This window comes from Pogoniulus pusillus, chromosome 7, assembly GCF_015220805.1.
Source record: "Pogoniulus pusillus isolate bPogPus1 chromosome 7, bPogPus1.pri, whole genome shotgun sequence".
Lineage (NCBI taxonomy): Eukaryota > Metazoa > Chordata > Aves > Piciformes > Lybiidae > Pogoniulus > Pogoniulus pusillus.
The window spans coordinates 1,639,661-1,656,123 of NC_087270.1; the positions used below are offsets into that span (position 1 = coordinate 1,639,661).

At 43.3% G+C, this 16,463-nt stretch overlaps 1 protein-coding gene across 1 annotated transcript in view; it reads left to right on the forward strand.

Annotated features, from left to right (window-relative positions):
* XRN2 (5'-3' exoribonuclease 2) overlaps nucleotides 1-16,463 on the forward strand; it is a 64,473-nt gene that overhangs the window by 22,125 nt on the left and 25,885 nt on the right. Inside the window, exons 17-24 of the mRNA XM_064145717.1 lie at nucleotides 1,943-2,078; nucleotides 8,482-8,589; nucleotides 8,666-8,755; nucleotides 9,737-9,809; nucleotides 11,236-11,319; nucleotides 12,180-12,277; nucleotides 12,371-12,450; nucleotides 14,464-14,520. Coding sequence (XP_064001787.1) covers nucleotides 1,943-2,078; nucleotides 8,482-8,589; nucleotides 8,666-8,755; nucleotides 9,737-9,809; nucleotides 11,236-11,319; nucleotides 12,180-12,277; nucleotides 12,371-12,450; nucleotides 14,464-14,520 — 726 coding nt within the window. The remainder of the gene's footprint in view (nucleotides 1-1,942; nucleotides 2,079-8,481; nucleotides 8,590-8,665; nucleotides 8,756-9,736; nucleotides 9,810-11,235; nucleotides 11,320-12,179; nucleotides 12,278-12,370; nucleotides 12,451-14,463; nucleotides 14,521-16,463) is intronic.

Below are 16,463 nucleotides of genomic sequence, written 5' to 3' on the forward strand. Positions count from 1 at the left end.
CCCAGGGTCAGATGCTCATAGGCTGCAGATGTTCTTGACTCCTTCAAGACTTCAACACAAGTAGCTCTGTCTTTGTTTTGTCCTGGCTTTCTCAAATCTTAAAAACATCTCTCAGTTTCTCAACCTCCTGATCACTTGGAATAATCTTCAAACGAGCTCAGGTCAGGTTTAGAAAGTAGCTCTGTACTGGACAACTAGCTAAAAGCAGATTCTGACAAGTGTCAGTTTAAGGTGACCTCACAGGTGACTGGTGCTTCAGATTCTGCATGGAATTTAAAGTGGTCACAGACTTTGTGGAACAGGAGCTTATGTGCTGTGCTCATCAATGCCAAGCTTTCAATTGTTAACATTAAAGTTCTAATTAAAAAAAATCACTATAAAGAGGTGATCTGATTTAAGCAGCTTCTAAATCAAATTTGTAGCTTGCTTTAGTTCACTTGAGTACCAAAATGCCTGTGAACTTTGGTTAAAATGTGTACACTATGGTGACTAATAGGTTTAAACTAAAAGTAAACAAAACCCACATCAAAGCCAACCAAATAACCTAAACCCAACCCAAATAGTTCTTTTGAGGAAGCCAGTTCTGAAGCTTATCATGACTGAACTTAATGTTAAGTAGAGCTTAATAATTCCATTACTTAAGCTACCATTTCAGATGGCAGTCTCTGAACTGAACTAGAATTTCTCTTAAAATTTCATCATGTCTGATAAGAGTAACAACTTGAAGTTTGATGTGCTTATTAATAATTTCTTGCTTGTGGGTCAGCTGTCTCCTCAAAATGGACATGGAACAACAGGGAACAGAGCAAATGTGGTGAGCAAATAAAACATCCAAGGAAGGAGAGCTCTAGAGTTTGTAGGCTGCAATTCCTGTTGCTGCCTGTGGCCACCACAGCTGTACTCATGGAATCGTAGAATGGTTTGAGTTGGAAGGGACTTTAAAGATGCCTCATGCCTTGTCATTTTGTCAAGGAGCCTACAGTCTGTGCTTAACTTATATTCTTCACAGAATCTTTGTTCATGAAATGTGGCACAACAAAGCACATTATTCACTTTCTCCCTGACCTCCTCCAGTTGAGCCAAAGTATTCAGGTGCTTGTCAGTCAAAGATGAGCAAGCAGTTGTTACCCCTGCCCCATCTGTAGACAGACATAAGGGGAAGCTGTGTACAGTGAGGATAAATGGTGTCTGAGATGGCTTTCTTGACTCCAGTATTCATCTCTGGCATTGGACATCTGTGTAAAAGGGAGCTTGTCTGACGCAAGTCAGCAAGCACATGGTTCCTGAGTCTCAGTTCTGCTAGTAATCATAGCTTGTCTGAACAGCAGCACAAGAGAATCTAACTGCTGCTGATTATTTGTTTGCTTCCTTCTTCCTCCGAGTAGCAGGGAAACTAGACCACTTTTCTGCTTGAGAGGGGTGTTAAGAATAAAGGAATGAACTAATGAACTTGATGTGAGAAGATATTCCAGTGAGAAAAAGATTTTGACCTGCGGTAGGTAAAACAGAATAAGGAAGGGGAAGGATATGTTTACTTGTTAGTGGTTGGAAGAGTTAAAGAGCAAAGTTCAAATGGCAAATTTGGTAGTAAATTCCTGATGAGAAAGAAGAGATTGCCCAACTAGGAACAACACTGTTCTGAAAAACCCTGACAACAGCAGACATGGATTGGAAAATTTACTCTGCTCCTAACAAAGCCTTTGAAGATGTTTCTGAGGCTGGTAGCTTCACACTTTCATCTGTATTTGCTGTGATGCCAATCATCAAATGTTATTCTCCTGCACTTGACTGCCAGTTTTTATGCTTTCATTTAAATTGTATCAAAATGGGAATTGAAGTGGCAAGTGACTTTGGCTTAGATTTGAATGCAGATGTGTCAGGGTGCATATATTAACATGTATTGACATCTATTTGTGGTGGTGTGGGCTTTTTTTTCCTGCAGGTTATGGGAAGCAGGTTGGAAACAGCGCTACTACAAAAACAAATTTGATGTTGATGCATCTGATGAGAAATTCCGTCGCAAAGTTGTGCAGTCCTATGTGGAAGGGCTTTGCTGGGTTCTCAGATATTATTATCAGGTACTTCAAAATTTCTCCTCTGAGATTGCGGTTCTCTTTTGTGTCTGCACCCTGTTTTATTTAAGCTGACAGTAATCGTCCCTTGCTTGGGTCTTATTTCAAAAGCAGTGAGGTTGCTTTTAAGCCTTTTGCAAGGCTTTTTACAGGGTGCCTTGCAAGCTCCTCCTAGAGAAACTGACATGTTATGGCCTAGAGAGGTCATTTGTGTGGTGGGTGGAGAACTGGCTGAAAGGCCTTACCGAGAGGTTGGCAATAAATAGTTCTCTCTTAACCTGGCAACCAGTCACAAGTGGGGTCCCCCAGGGATTGATGCTCGGCCCAGCACTGTTCAGTATCTTCCTATGTCATCTGGTGCATGAAGGGCACTTCAATGAAGTTTGCTGGTGACACCAAAATGAGTGGGGAGGTTAACACTCCAAAAAGGAGAGCCATCCTCCAGGAAGACCTGGACAGGCCAAATGAATGGGCTAGCAAGAATCTTATGAAGTTCAGTGGGAACACATGTAGGGTCTTGCACCTTGGAATACATAACCCAGGAGTGCAGCTCAAACCGGGATCCACCTGACTGGAGAGCAGCCCTGTGGAAAGGGACCTGGGTGTCTTGGTGGGTAACAGGTTCAGCATGAGTGAACAGCGTGTTGCTGCAGCAGCAAAGAAAGCTAGCAGGATGCTGGACTGCATCAACAAGAACATTACCAGCAGAGATGAAGAAGTCATTGTCCCATTCTTCTCAGCACTTGCAAGCCACACCTGAAGCACTGTCTGCAGTTTTGGTCCCTTTTGTACAAAAGATGTGGACAGGCTGGAAAGTGTCCAGAGAAGAGCCATGAGAAGGATGAGAGGACTGGAAGCCCTGCTGTGTGAGGAAAGACTGAGAGAGATGGTTTTGTTCAGTCTTGAGAAGAGAAGGATTAGGGCAGACCTTATTAGCATGGACCAGTACATAAAGGGTGACTGCCAGGAGGATGGAGACTCTCTTTTAATAAGGAGTCGCAAGGAAAAGACAAGGAGTGGTGGATACAAGTTACTCCTGGGCACATTCCCATTGGACTCTAGAATAAAATGTTTCCCCATGAGAACAGCTAGTCTGGAATAATTTCCTAAGGGAAGCAGTGGATTCCACCACATTGCTGTTGTTGGGGTGCTGGGCTAGTTCATTTCAACTACATTATCAGCTAGAAAGGTTGGAGCAGATGATCCTTGGGATCCCTTCCAACCTGTCCCTCTGTGATTCCATGAAGGTATCCACTCAGCATGTGTCCATTCTGTGTGACACTCAAGGTTTGAATGCAGTTTTTGTTTCTCACGTACAGTCACAGCATTTGTTAGCTTATTCAGGGCTGATGCCTACTTTTCCTTTGCAGTAGGTAGCCATGCAGAGTGAAATTGCAGATGACTAAATGAGTGAACAAAGGACAAAGCCTGCAAGATGCTAGTAAGAATTCGAAAGGAACAGAGTTGTCATTCTCCTCCATAGATTGTAATGATGTTCTATGAAGTGTATTGTGATTGAAGTAATATGTGTCTGATTTAAATCTTTTGATAATTGAGATGTCAGATTGGCAAGAGATTATTTAGGCATTGGGGTTTGTTGCACTGATGGTTAATAACTATCTCCGTGCTCTGAAGACAAAGTAAGATAAATCTTGTGTGTGACCTGGGAGCAGAATGTGCTCAGGTTGCTGAAGTCGATCTCTCTCAGCAGGCTTTGTCACTTGAACACTGTAGAATAAAAAGGGGGTATGTCTGTGTGCTGTCCCCCCTTCCCCATTAATTAGTTGAATTTGGGATCCAACTTCCCTGTTAATAGTGGATGAAAATTGGGTTAAAGGTTTTCAAGTCTGTTGCAGTTGATCTGCAGGGGATCTGAGGTCTCTGCATCCCTGAGTAGCTCCCTTAGCAAAGGGCCTGTGTAACCTGGGCACCTTCATAAGTGAAAATTCCAGTGATTCACAAGTTGCTTCAGGTTGGAAGGGACCCTGAAAGGTCATCTTATCCAACACCTCCAACTGCATCAGGCTTCCTAGGGCAACATGAACTTCGATCATGAAAGATCTCCAGGGATAGGGCCTCAACCACATCTCTAGACAACCTGTTTGGGTGTTTTGCCACTTTATGTAAAGAATTACGTGGAGTTAAGGTGTGTTGTAAGCAAACCATGTCCCTGTTAACCATGGCAAGGTTTGTTCCTAGAGCTCTGTGTACCCATCTGCCTCCAAGGTGTCTAAATGGATTTAGCTGGAAAACTGTCAATGTGGCTGCAAAATTCTGTGTTTTAAGTAAGACTTCAGCTTAAAGAGAGAGAGTTAAGGCAAAACTGAGATCATGTTGATGAAATGACCAAACTGTTTATACTCATTTGAAGTACTTGAAGGGAGCCTACAAGAAAGCTGGGAAGGAACTTTTGACAAGGGCTTGCAGTGATAGGATAAGAGGGGAATGGATCAAAGCTTGAGGAGGGCAGATTGAGACTGGATATTAGAAAGAAATTTTGTTTAGTAAGGGTGATGAGACACTGGAACAGGTTGCCCAGGGAGGCTGTGGATGCCTCATCCCTGGAAGTGTTAAAGGCCAGGCTGGGTGAGGCGCTGAGCAACCTGGTCTAGTGGAAGGTGTCCCTGTCCATGACAGGGGAGTTGGAACTAGATGATCTTTAAGATCCCTTCTGACCCAAACCATTCTGTGAGTGTGAATATTGTGAAGTTATATTTGTTTTTTATCCAAATAAGTGTATGTGGGTTATGTGTTCATTGCTGTGTGATTGGTGACTGGCCTTGTGCAGACATCGCTGTGTGCTTTTCACACTGTTCCAGCTGGAGCTCGGTTTGCAGATGCCAATTCTGTGGCTTTAAATGTATAGGAGCTCCAAGAGAGGCATAGAGCAAACCTAACTCCATATGGGCAAGTCCCTCTGCAGCGCTCACCAGTTTGGCTGGTAAAAAACCCACTTCAGTTATTGAGGTTTATGTAGGTGAGTCCTTGTCCTTTGGAGTTTGTAGATGTTCTGGCTGAAGTGACTGAGGCATACAGAAGTGGTAGATGATTTCAGTTGCAAAGAAAATAGATCAGTGAGGTTAACAACAGCTTAAGGCAGAATCCTAGGACTCTCAAGAAAATTGAGGAGGAGTGCCACGAAGACCTCATGGAAAAGTTGCTGTGCAGAACATATTTTCTGGTTTAGAAGTGTTCCAAGAAAGAAACTTGGTGGAAGTACACAGATATTTAGATGTTCAGTACAGAGTCTAGTTGGAAGCCTGTACCCACTGAGTCCTTCAAGGGCTGGTGCTGGGATCAGTATTACTCAATATATTTCTCAGTGACCTGGATGGAGGCATAGAGTGCACTGTCAGCAGGTTTGCTTATGACACCAAATGGGGAGCAGTGACTGACACCCCCTCAGGCTGTGCTGCCGTTCAGTGAGACTTGGACAGGCTGGAGAGTTGGGTGGGCAGAAATTCAATGAAGTACAAGGACAGGTGTAGAGTTTTGCATCTGAGAAGGAACAACCGCATGGACCAGTATAGGCTGGAGAGCAGTGTAGGGGAAAGAGACCTAGGGATCCGGGTGGACAGAAGGATGATCATGACCCAGCAATGTGCACTGGTGGTCAAGAAGGCCAATGGTATCCTGGGGTATATTAGAAGGGGTATGGTTAGTAGGTCAAGAGAGGTTCTCCTCTCCCACACTACTCTGCCCTGGTAAGGCCTCATCTGGAATCTTGTGCCCATTTCTGGGCTACTCAGTTCAGGGAGCACCTGAGGGAAGTGCTTCAAAAAGTCCAGCACAGAGCCACAGAGGATGAAGGAAGTGGAATATCTGCCTTCTGAGAACAGGCTGAGGGAGCTGGGGCTCTTTAACCTGGGGAAGAGGAGCCTGAGGGCTGCCCTCATCCGTGTTGATAAAGATGTGCAGGGTGGTGTCAGGAGGATGGAGCTAGGTCTGCTCGGGGATACAGGACAAGAGGCACTGGGGGCAAGCTGGAGCAGAGGAAGTTCCACATGAACCTAAGGAAGAACTTTTTCATTGTAAGAGTGACAGAGCTCTGGAGCAGGCTGCCCAGAGTGGTTGTAGAGTCTCCTTTTCTGGACCTAATCAAAACATGCCTGGATATGTTCCTGTGTGACCTACTCTGTTCTGGCAGGATGGTTGGATTGGGTGATCTTTCAAGGTCCCTTCCAGCCCCTAACATCCTGTGATCCTGTGATGTTTAGGTTTTGGTGTTGCTGTTTTGCCTCACATTCAGATTGCTCAAGAAGGCGTCAGTAAGCCTCTCTCTAGGCCTTCTGCAAATTGCAGACTTAAACCAAAATTAAATACTTGCACACTCTACTGTTCACCCTGGTATGGCAGAGCTGTGTAAGCAAGATGCTGCAACCTGCAGGATGTGAGCAGTCTGTATCAGTGTGGAGCAGCAATCAAATGGAGTCCTGCCCATATGGAAGTTAGATTGGGAAGCTATTGGGCTGGGTGGTTTTAAAATAGGTTTGCTTGAGGGGCTTTTGGCTACCCATTGACACCTTATGCACAAAACTTCTGACAGAATGCATTATGTGCTTTTCTGTTCTTACAAAAAGCTAACACTGCAAAGCATGTTCAGTGGTGGAGACATCTGCTTGGAGTGGGGGAAAAAAAAACCAAAACAGAAAGAAAAATAAAAAAGATTAATCCACCTGGCTTTTGAAACATACTGAAACCATCTGAAGAATTGCATCTAATAATTATAGTCTCTGTAATTTTATACCAAAAATATCACTGGAGGAGCCTCATTGACATTTACTTGTTCAACATTGGAAGTCAAAATAGGAGGGCTTTGTTTCGAGTGGTGCTGCTAAGAAAAATAGCTGAGGAGGGGAAAACTTGACTTAGACCTTCCTTTACAAAGTGCATTGTGTTCTGATGTGTTTTGAGTTTGCTTTATTTTCTCCTTTTGGAGGGTTATTTTGCCTCTTTCAAGTGAAGGCACTTTAGATTTCCCAACATTCAACAAAGAAGAATAAGAGAGGGGGAAACAAAATGCTACTCAAAGCTTGGATTTGTGCTGATATTGAATGGAGAAGTGACAACTAAAACCAGAATACTTTTTAACCTGCACCAAATACCATTCACACTTTCACACCTTCTGGAGTGTGTCATATCATGGTTCTCTGATACCCCGTATCACACTACCACAGGTTACATTGGATTGGAAGGGATCCTTGAAGGTCATCTTGTCCAACATAGCTGCAGTAAGCAGGGATGCTTCCAACTACGTCAGGATGCTCAGGGCCACATGAAGTCTAATCTTGAAGGTCTCCAGGGATGGGGCCACAACTACAACCCTGGACCACCTCTTCTAGTATTTCACGACTCATATTGTAAAGAACTTCCTCCTCCTGTCCAGCCTGAACCTACCCTGCTCCAGTTTCAAACCATTATCCCTCATCCTATCACTACAGGCCCTTCTAAACAGTTCTCTGTCCTTCCTGTAGGTGCCCTTCAGATATTGAAATGTAGTTATAATGTCCAGGCTGAAGAGCTCCAGTTCTTTCAGAGAGTCATCCCAAGTTAGTGGTGCACTGCAAAGCACTAGTGCAGATTGCCTGCCCATAGAAAAATGCTTCTCTTCCTGAAACCCTCTGTAATGGCTCTCCATTTGGTGTGGTTCTGACCAGCAGAATGAGGGAATGCTCTGCTCTCCTGTGACCCACCTGGATTACTGCATCCAGTTCTGGTGCCCTCAACATAAGAAGGACAGAACTGCTGGAGTGAGTGCAGAGGAGGCCACAAAAATGATCAGAGGGACTGAAGCACCTTCCCTATGGGGACAGACTGTGAGAGTTGGGGTTGTTCAGCCTGGAGAAGAGTCAGGGGAGACCTTAGGCCTTATAGTAGCCTTCAAGTACTTGAAGCAGGGTTACAAGAAAACTGGGAAAGGACTCTTGTCAAGGGTGGTTGTGATAGGATGGGAAGGAAGGGATTGAAGCTTGAGGAGAGCAGATTTAGCCTGGAGATTAGGAAGAAATTCTTTACACTGAGAGTGATGAGACACTGGAACAGGTTGCCCAGGGAGGTTGTGTATGCCCCCTTTCTGGAGGTGTTGAAGACCAGGCTGCATGAAGCCTTGAGCAACCTGGGCTAGTGGGAGGTATCCTTGCCCAGGGCAGGGAGATTGGAACTGGATGATCTTCAGGTTCCCGTGATGATGCCAGTGGCCTGTGAACTCACTCCAATTTGGCCATGAAAAGCCAAATCCCCCACTGAAGGCCAGAGCAGCTTTAAAGACATGCACTCTTCTGTAGTGGGAATCCTTTTTTTTAATTCTTTTGTCCTGCTGGCCTGAGTGGTCTCATCTTCAGTGACTGGGCTGTAAGACTTACTGTTTTCTTGTCCTTTTCTGATTTGTCTGCTCTCATTTCTCTCCTAGGGCTGTGCTTCCTGGAACTGGTATTACCCTTTTCACTATGCTCCGTTTGCCTCTGACTTTGAGGGTATTGCAGACATGCCTTCAGATTTTGAGAAGGGCTCCAAACCGGTAGGGCATCTTTCCTCTGTTGATGATTTAACAGCTTCTTAGAAGTGTCCTACATCTCCTTGTTTCATTTCAACAGTTTAAGCCTCTTGAACAACTTATGGGAGTATTTCCAGCCGCAAGTGGAAATTTTCTGCCACCAACGTGGAGGAAACTCATGACAGATCCAGTAAGAATCCTTGTTTTCCTCTCTGTAAGGTTGTGATGTCTTGCAGTTGTGTGAGCATGACTTACTACTGCTTACTTCAGGCAGAAAAGTGATGGGGACCAGGAGGAGATGGTTTGGGTAGGTTGCAGAGATTCTTTGAGATTCAAAGATCCTTGAAAGTGATTCTCTGATTTCAGCTGTTTCAGTGAGAAACGTTACTTTGTGACTCTCTTACACTTGAGGAAGATTGTTTACTGCTCTTCAGAAACCTTGCAAAACTTAACTGGGGAGCAGATACCTTAACCCAGTTATCTGTAATTATACACAACAAAGAACTGCTGAAGTGAGTCCAGAGGAGGGCCACAAAGATGATCCAAGGGCTGGAGCATCTATGATATGAGGATAGACTGAGGGAGCTGGGGATGTTCTGCATGGAGAAGACTCTCAGGGGATATTATAGCTACTTTCCAATACCTGAAGGGATCCTACAGGAATATTGGAGAGGGACTTTTCATGAAGGTGTCTAGCAACAGGACAGGGGGGAATGGTTTGGAGAGAGTAGGTTTAGACTGGATCTTAGGAGGAAGCTCTTCAGTATGACGGTGGTGAGACACTGGAACAGGTTGCCCGGAGAGGTTGTGGATGCCTCCTCCCTGGGAGTGTTCAAGGCTAGGATGGATGAGGCCTTGAGCAGATGAGAGGTGTCCCTGCCTGTGGTGGGGAGGTTGGAGTAGATGATATCTAAGTTCCCTTCCAGTATGAGCCATTCTATGATTGATTCTACAATTCTGTCCTGCTTAATTTCTTGTTTTGATACCATGAGTAGTGGAAGTGCCCTACCACACTTTGCATTTAAATGGCTTTTCAGAAACCATGTTAAGGCCCTTTGCATCCTCTTTAGCTGTATTTGCTCACCCTCTGTGCTGTACAGCACGAGATGATATTCTGAATCAATTTCATAATTGACTCTTAATGATTTACTTTTTATTTTCTAAACTGCAGGAATCAAGCATAATTGACTTCTACCCTGAAGACTTTGCTATTGATTTAAATGGGAAGAAATATGCTTGGCAAGGTGAAGTTTCAACTTTCTTTTGGGTTTTTTTGAGCTGTAGTAGCCTGACCTTAGTCAACCTATGTGAAAACAGGAAGAAAATGGGAGATTATCATAGTGAGATAATGACACAAAGTCACACAGGCAACTTGTGGTGCTTGATGTGGGGGAGAAGTATCTTGCAGCAGGTGTATTTTGGAAAAGAAATTAGGAGGAAGAACAAATTATGGTCCAGTAACTGCTTTAGGATTGGCAGTGATTATTAGCAATTTCAGCAGTCATTCTAGATTTTTTTTTAAGTTGTCCTGAACTAGATTAATAATTTGTTTCTATTTTTATCAGCCTTTACTGTGTAATTACCTTTTGTCCCCTTTGCATTTAATTAATGGATCTTTCTCTGTTCAATCAGTGGCTCATTAGTACCTTGTGAAAAATGCTTTGGGAAATACAGAAATACTTGGATGCATACAAAGAGTGAAAAACCAGCTGCAGTGTTTCATACAGCTGCTTCTTTCTTTAGAGAAGGATAATTGTAAAGGCCTGTCAAATTTTGAGGCTGATTACACTGTTTAGCCAATAGTGCCACATCTCAGTTGTAGCTGTAATTAGCTGGGCACAAAATAGAACACAGGGTATTAGAGAGGTGATTCTGCCCCTCTGTTTTGGTGAGACCTCATCTGGGGCACTGTGTCCAGCTGTGGGATTCCCAACATGAGACACATGGACCTGTAGTCCACAGAGGAGGACTACAAAGATGCTCAGAGGGCTGGACCAGCTCTGCTGTGAGGACTGTTCAGCCTGGAGAAGAGAAGGCTCCAGAGAGACCTTAGAGCTACATTTCAATATCTGACGTATAGCTACAGGTAGAGGAAGGAGGGGGAAGAACTCTTTAGAAGGGTCTGTAGTGGTAGGATGAGAGGTTTGAAAATGGAGTATGGGAGATTTAAGTTGGACATCAGGGGAAGGTTCTTTACAATGAGAGTGGTGAAGTACTGAAAGAGGTTTCCCAAGGACATGGTTGAGGCCCTACTCCTGGAGACCTTCAAGATCAGCCTTGAAGTATCCCTGGGCATCCTGATGTAGTTGGAGGTGTCCCTGCTGCCTGCAGTGATGTTGGATAAGACGACCTTTGAGGGTCCTTTCCAGCCCAATGCAGTCTGTGAATCCTGCTCATGAATGAGGCAGATGTGCAGGTTGCTGCAGGCCTGTGCCTACCCAGGACTGGAGAGGAGTATGAGGATGGAGGGGTGCTTGGAGACAAGTTTCCTTTTCATCCTGCACCAGCACTGAGCTATTCTGTGATACAACCCTGAAAACTTAAGGTTTTCTCTGCCTGGTGCCACAGTTGTTTCTCGAGTCTGTTAGAACTTTCTGTGGTAGTGTCTTTATTTTTTGTTCCAACATGTGTGAGGGGAAAAAATAACAACTCATGCTTTGGTTTTATTAGGTGTTGCCTTATTGCCATTTGTTGATGAGCGGCGCCTTAGAGCTGCCCTGGAAGAAGTCTACCCTGACCTTACTCCTGAAGAAAGTAAGAATTACAATTTGATTTACCTTGAAAGACCACAGTACAACAGACATTTGATTCTTGAAGTTGTGGCAGGCAGTAGCCTTTTCTCCATGGATGGTGCTGGTGATTAGAATGATCCTTGGCTTTGATTTTGTAGTTCTTTCACTTTTCTTTTACTCAAGTAGACCTGCAGAAGACTTAACCTGAAAATTAGATGGCAGCTTAATGGTATGAAAAGCTTCTACCAGTACATACTATAAAAATAATTATGAATTACTATATTGCCATCAGAAGAACAAACTATTTCCAAGCTAGAGTTGAAGGTAAACCTTGACAGGTATATTGGCTGTTCTGACCTGCAGCTGGCTGTGTCCAGTTAGGATATGTGAAGCTTCTTGTTTGACTTAGATAAGCAAAAGGATGTGTTTCTTTCTCCATTGTACAAAAAATCATAGCTGGTTCTTGTAGGGAGACTGCTGTGAGATGTATTGGGTTTTGGGGAGTTTTATTTTGTTGGGTTTTGGTTTTGGGGTTTTTTTTTTGTTTTATTTTCGTGTTGGTTTGGTGTTCTGTTTTGTTTTTTTACCCAGCCTGTTTGTATTTTCAACATGACTCAGTTCTAAATTCACCATTCCTCCTGTTAAGCACAAGATACAACTTGTTTTCACTGTCTGCCAACTACCCTTGTGACCAATGACAGCTTGCTCTAGGCAGACACCCTTTCTTTCCAGCCACTCTCCAAGAATGTTGAAAGCATTCTCCTAAGTGACAGTGGAGCTTTTCTTTTGTGGAGGTGCCAACAAGACAGTGTGCTGGTGTGCTGTATTTCTTCCTTCCTTCTCTCTGCTGAGCTCTCACTCTGTTCTCTTCATCTCTTCTAGGCAGAAGAAACAGCCTTGGTGGTGATGTTCTCTTTGTTGGTAAACACCATCCTCTTTGTGACTTTATTGTAGAACAGTACAAGACCAAAAATACAGAGGTAGGTTGCACTTTGTTCTTAAGGGGTTGTGTGTAAATGCTGAAAGTGGAAGTCCAAGGGAGTGCTTCAGATGTGTAATTATTTTTTCCACAGCCAGTGGATATGCCCCCAGAGCTGTGCCATGGAATCCAGGGAAAGCTTACACTGAATGACAATGCTGTTCTTCCAGATCAGTGAGTATGAGCTTGATGCTAAAGGACCTCTCCTTCTACTATGTCTGCATTTAAATGAAAGTGTCTTTGTGCCTACAACAAGAAACCTAAAACTGACAAGGCAACATGTTTGGTTCTGAGGCTAAACACCTTTTCCATAAGGTTACATAGGAAGTAGCCTCATCTAGTTGGAGATGTCCCTGATGACTGCAAGGGGGTAGGACAAGATGACCTTTGAGGGTCCCTTCCAATCTAATGCAGTCTGTGAGGTATCTATTAGCACCAGCATATGCACAAAAAAGCAGTATATTTCAGAACTAGGCTTTTAAAGCAGCATCAGCAAACTTTAAAGCACTCCTAAAGTGTGTGGGTTTAATTGCTGATGAATTTTTGTTTGGCATTGCATCTATGGAAGCTGACTCATATTTAACAGTGCTTGAACTTTAGTAGGCAGATACTTTTAATATATAACTGTAATATATGTTATATCTTGATTATTATATTACAACAATGTGTTATTATGTTGTTATTATTATAGTATTACAACTTCACTATTATAGTAACATTATCTTCTAACTTTTGTATAGTAGAAGTGGCCTTGTTCACTAAAGCTATGTTGGCTTAGCCTCTTTGCTGTTGTGTAAATGTTAATTTAATGCAGTCTGCACTTGAAGTAGTGCCTGGTGTTTAAAAGAACAAACCAACAATCATTTTTTCATGCTTCTTTAAAAATCTTAATTTCATTGAAGAAAAATCCAGCTAGAGACACATTCTGCTGTTTTCCATATAGTCTGTGGCACAGACTTCAGAACTGCTAGCAGCCAGACATACAAAAATGCTAATATTTATTGTTTTCTAGATAATGTCTGCAGTTTGAGATGTTATCAATGTGATCTTCACATTGTGCAGTATGCATTCATTTGTCTACCTTTGCTTGGAGGCATAAGCAGGTGTTCAGTAACTCATTTGTGTTAAATGCACAGTCTGAGTTTGTTGGACAGATAATGTATCCTAGGTCACACTCACTAATATACACTTCTCTATTCTTGTCGTGGTTTGTGAACAATATGAGCAAGTCAGAGCTGTCATTGGAGTAGCACCGCAGGAAAAAGAAAACTTGGGGTGTTTTCTTCCTTAGGGCATTAGAAAATGGGGTTGGTTTGTTTGTTTCTTTTTTTACTTGAAGTAGTTTGCTAGGGATTCTGTGAAGGTGAGCAGGATTTGGATTGCTACTTCAAAAGAAGTCTGTCTTTGAAAACATTTGGCTCAAACTCAGTGCCAGCACATTGTACAGTTTCTGACCTCGTTGTGAAATGTGAGTCCGTAATCCTGCTCTAGCAGGGGGGTTGGACTAGATGATCCTTTGAGGTCCCTTTCAGCCCCTGACGTTCTGTGATTTTGAAGAAGCTGAGCAAAGAAATTTGGTTTCTAAGTGTCATTTTCTCAAGCATGTTGTTCGTCTGCATGAATGGAAGAGGAAGAGTTTTCTGGAGGGAAGCAGGAAAGCATTAAGATGTAACTGCCTGTCAGCCTATTAAATCTCGTAGAAAGGAGACTCATTAAGTGTTGCATAAAACACCCACCAGATTTGTTTTTTACTTCAAAGACTTTTCCTTCTTAGCAGAGCAGTTTTGTGTCCTCAGTGTATGCACTTGTGTCTGTCTGTTTTTTCCCTGCCCTCTTAAAACCTGTTGGCTTGCTACAAGCACACCCTGGCAGTACGTAGAGGTTGACAAGGTGCATGGTACTCAAGTTTGTAAAGAGGCTGCTGGGCAGTGGGAAGTGTGTGAACCCACTGTTCAACACCAGAGAATCCACAGATCAGCCACAAAAGGAATAGCTTTCAGAAATAAGGATTCAGTAGTTCCAGTGCTTACAGGAGTGTTTGGTTTAGGGGAAAGGCAGGTTAATTTTTAAATCCCTCTTCTGGCATGCAGGCTTGGTTGACAGAGAAACAAGAGTGGTAACAACAGAGAAAGTAGAGCAAATAGTGAGAAATATAATGGTTTGACAGAGGTTTTTCTCTTTTACCAGGACGGTGATGTCTCCTGTTCCAATGCTGCGTGATCTAACTCAAAATTCTGCAGTCAGGTCAGTAAACTCTGGGCTTTAATGCAGTACCACACAAAATACAGCAATCGAACCTCAGTCTGTTTTGTGTCATTGAATGTGCAGCAGAATCCATCTCTTAGTAAAACTGAAGGTTTTACTTGAGGCTTCTCTGGTTTTCTGTAAGAGCTGAATCCCAGGTACGATGTTGTAACATACCCAGGGCTTGGGTATGTGTGGTTAAACAGAGAATGCCTAGCAGTGTACCCTGCAGGCTTGTCCAAAATGGTCATTTCACTCTGTTGGAACATCTGGGTCTTTGGCAAACAAAGAGCCACACCTACAGAGCTTGAAGTCTGTATCAAGCCTTTTAAGTACATTCAAATGTTCATAAAAGCAAGCCTCCCAGACAGAACTGGGTGTTGAGTGAAAGCCCTCCAGCTGTGGAGTTTTGTCTCTTGGTTTTTTATCAATTTTTATTCCTAGCAATTCCCGCAGCATGCCTGAGAATATAAAGTTTCTTGTCGTTAAGAAGTAAAGGAGTAATTTGGCTTGAGTGTAATGTTTGGGAGAATGATAAGAAACTTCATAATGAATAATAAAAACCAACAATGCAGACTCTCCAAGAGTAACTTTTGTGGTCACAGTAGATGTTAATTACTCTTGCACTGGACCATACGTTTGTGTTGTGGGTTTTATGTCATTCTCGTGTGCGTAGCGCTGGATCCTTTCACTTCTTGAGCCACATAAGACACTTGAAATGCTGAGAACCACCTCTGATCTGTCTGCGTCATTTTTTTGCCTCCACCGAGGAGGTGTGGCTTGGTTCAGCTAGAACTGTCTGTGGGCAGTAACGAGTGCCAGGTTGTGGCTTGTCAGGATGTTGTAGAAAGGATGTTCTGAAATGGGGATTTAGTTACTCTTGAGTGATGAGTTAAAGGTAGTTTGTGGCTTTTCATCTGCCACTGACAGGGGAGTTGAATTGTTTTTAGGCTTCTATCCCTTTCTCCACTGCAAGGATTTTTCTTCCTGTCTTTCGAGGTAGTATGAGCAGTCATGATTCTGCTCTTCAGTTCCTGTGACTTCAACTGGATATTTCCAAAGAGCCATTATTCTCTTTCCTTTGAGCCTCATTCATTCTCTGTGCTGAACAGCAGATGCATTTCAGCTGGAAGAGCGAGATGGTTCTGTTTAGCTGTTTGTTTTTGTCTTTCCTGGCCTATGAGGACAGGCTGAGGGAGCTGGGGCTGGTCAGCCTGAAGACTCTGTGGGAGACCTTGTAGTTACTTTCCAATACTTGAAGGGAACCTACAGGAAGGCTGGAGGGGGACTTGTCATAAGAGTGTTTAGTGATAGGACAAGGGGGAATGGTTTTGAGCTGAAAGAGAGTAGGATTAGACTGGATCTTAGGAAGGAATTCTTCAGTATGCAGGGGGTGAAACTCTGGAATAGGCCACCCAGAGAAGCTGTGTGTGCTTCCTTTCTGGAGGTGTTCAAGGCCAGGTTGAATGAGGCCTCGAGCAACCAAGAATAGTTGAAAGGTGTGCCTGCCCATGGCAGAAGGGTTGGAGTAGAAGATCTATAAGGACCCTTCCAACCTAAGCCATTCTGTGGTATCAAATGGTAGGTAGTGAGAGAACAAGTGGGTTAGTGCTGTGTACTTCAAACGTGTGCCTGGTGGGACCTACCTGAGACCTGGATACTTAAGTCAGGAGTTTGGAATTACTAGGAGGGTGGATGAATTTTCCTAGAGCAAACCCAAACTGCTGTGTGATGTACTAGCAGGAATTAAGCTTTCAGCCGCTTTTTGCTCTATTATTCTTCAGTTTGTCTAAAACTGAGGTTCTTCCTGTCTGTGCTGTGGTGGCCTGTGAACTTAATCAAGTGTAATCAGTGCTCTGACTGGAAGATTTGTACTCAAGGGTGTGCAGAAGGTACTTTAATTATCATACATGGTTTTCTAGACATTAAACTTTCTTTTGACG